Consider the following 988-nt stretch of genomic DNA (forward strand, 5'->3'; position numbering starts at 1 on the left):
ATGGTCTGGATGACAAAAACAGCACACTTGGGGAACTGCCCCCAAACCAAAGGGTTGGGAGAAAAGAGAGCAGGAAGTTGAGTGATTGATGTGTGTGTGTACGGCGGCTCTGTGTTCATCAGCTTCCACTAACTTCAATGAAATACCCTCCCCTCAGGTACTTCGGCTCAAAACACTCTGAGGATAACAGGTTTTCCTGAGCGATCAAAGACACCTCAGATGGTGCCGCTCAAATGGAAAAGGGAAGGATAAGACACCCCCTTCGGGATCAGCTTTCTGTGATTCTGGCAGGAAGTACTCTGTGATACAAACACGACAAGAAACATGTAAACCTGCAAATAGGTACGAGGATAGGGTGTTTAGGCTGTCTCCCTCATTCAGACAGAAGTTCCTGGGTAATTTCAGGAACGCGGCTGTCAGCTGCCTCGGGCGTGTCCGCCCCCCTCCTCAGGGGGAATGTGAATACCGCCCATTACATTGGCAATGTGTCCGGACACCCTTGTGGTTGATGGAAAGGAGAGAGAGTTTTCTGTTTCTACGGTGGATGGACCTAGCAAATAAGTCATCCTGCTACTTCCCCCCGAAAACTCGATCATGGATTCAGGGGTGTCCATGATTTTCTATGAAGGAAAATTTAATATTACATTTTAGTCTCTTAAGTGGAGAAAACAAGCACCAAGTTTCTCTGTGAATTTAAAGCGAATTGAGTTCTCAAGCCTTATCCTACCTTTCTAACTAAAGACAAAACTGGCCTGGTTCTAGTGCTGTTTTCCATAACAGAGAACTCTCCTTGCCACTGTTTTATTTAAAACCCAACCCTAAATCACAACCCAATTTACCTGCTGTCTGTTATCCACATAAAGAATTCTCACAGCCAGCAAAGCAGCTTGAATAAAGGGCTCTCCAGAGGAATAAGCCCGACCCCTTACGGAAGAATTCTTCCCAGCTGTTCTTTCAAAATAAACTTCTAAATCTATTTCAGACTAAG

General features: G+C 45.2%; 1 protein-coding gene across 1 annotated transcript in view; it reads right to left on the reverse strand.

The window, feature by feature from the left end:
* Nucleotides 1–204: 204 nt before the first annotated feature.
* The window catches only part of LOC107182405 (islet cell autoantigen 1-like protein), a 6,573-nt gene continuing 5,789 nt past the window's right edge, over nucleotides 205–988 (reverse strand). Inside the window, exon 5 of the mRNA XM_015561095.1 lies at nucleotides 205–299. Coding sequence (XP_015416581.1) covers nucleotides 205–299 — 95 coding nt within the window. The remainder of the gene's footprint in view (nucleotides 300–988) is intronic.

This window comes from Myotis davidii, unplaced genomic scaffold, assembly GCF_000327345.1.
Source record: "Myotis davidii unplaced genomic scaffold, ASM32734v1 scaffold394, whole genome shotgun sequence".
NCBI lineage: Eukaryota > Metazoa > Chordata > Mammalia > Chiroptera > Vespertilionidae > Myotis > Myotis davidii.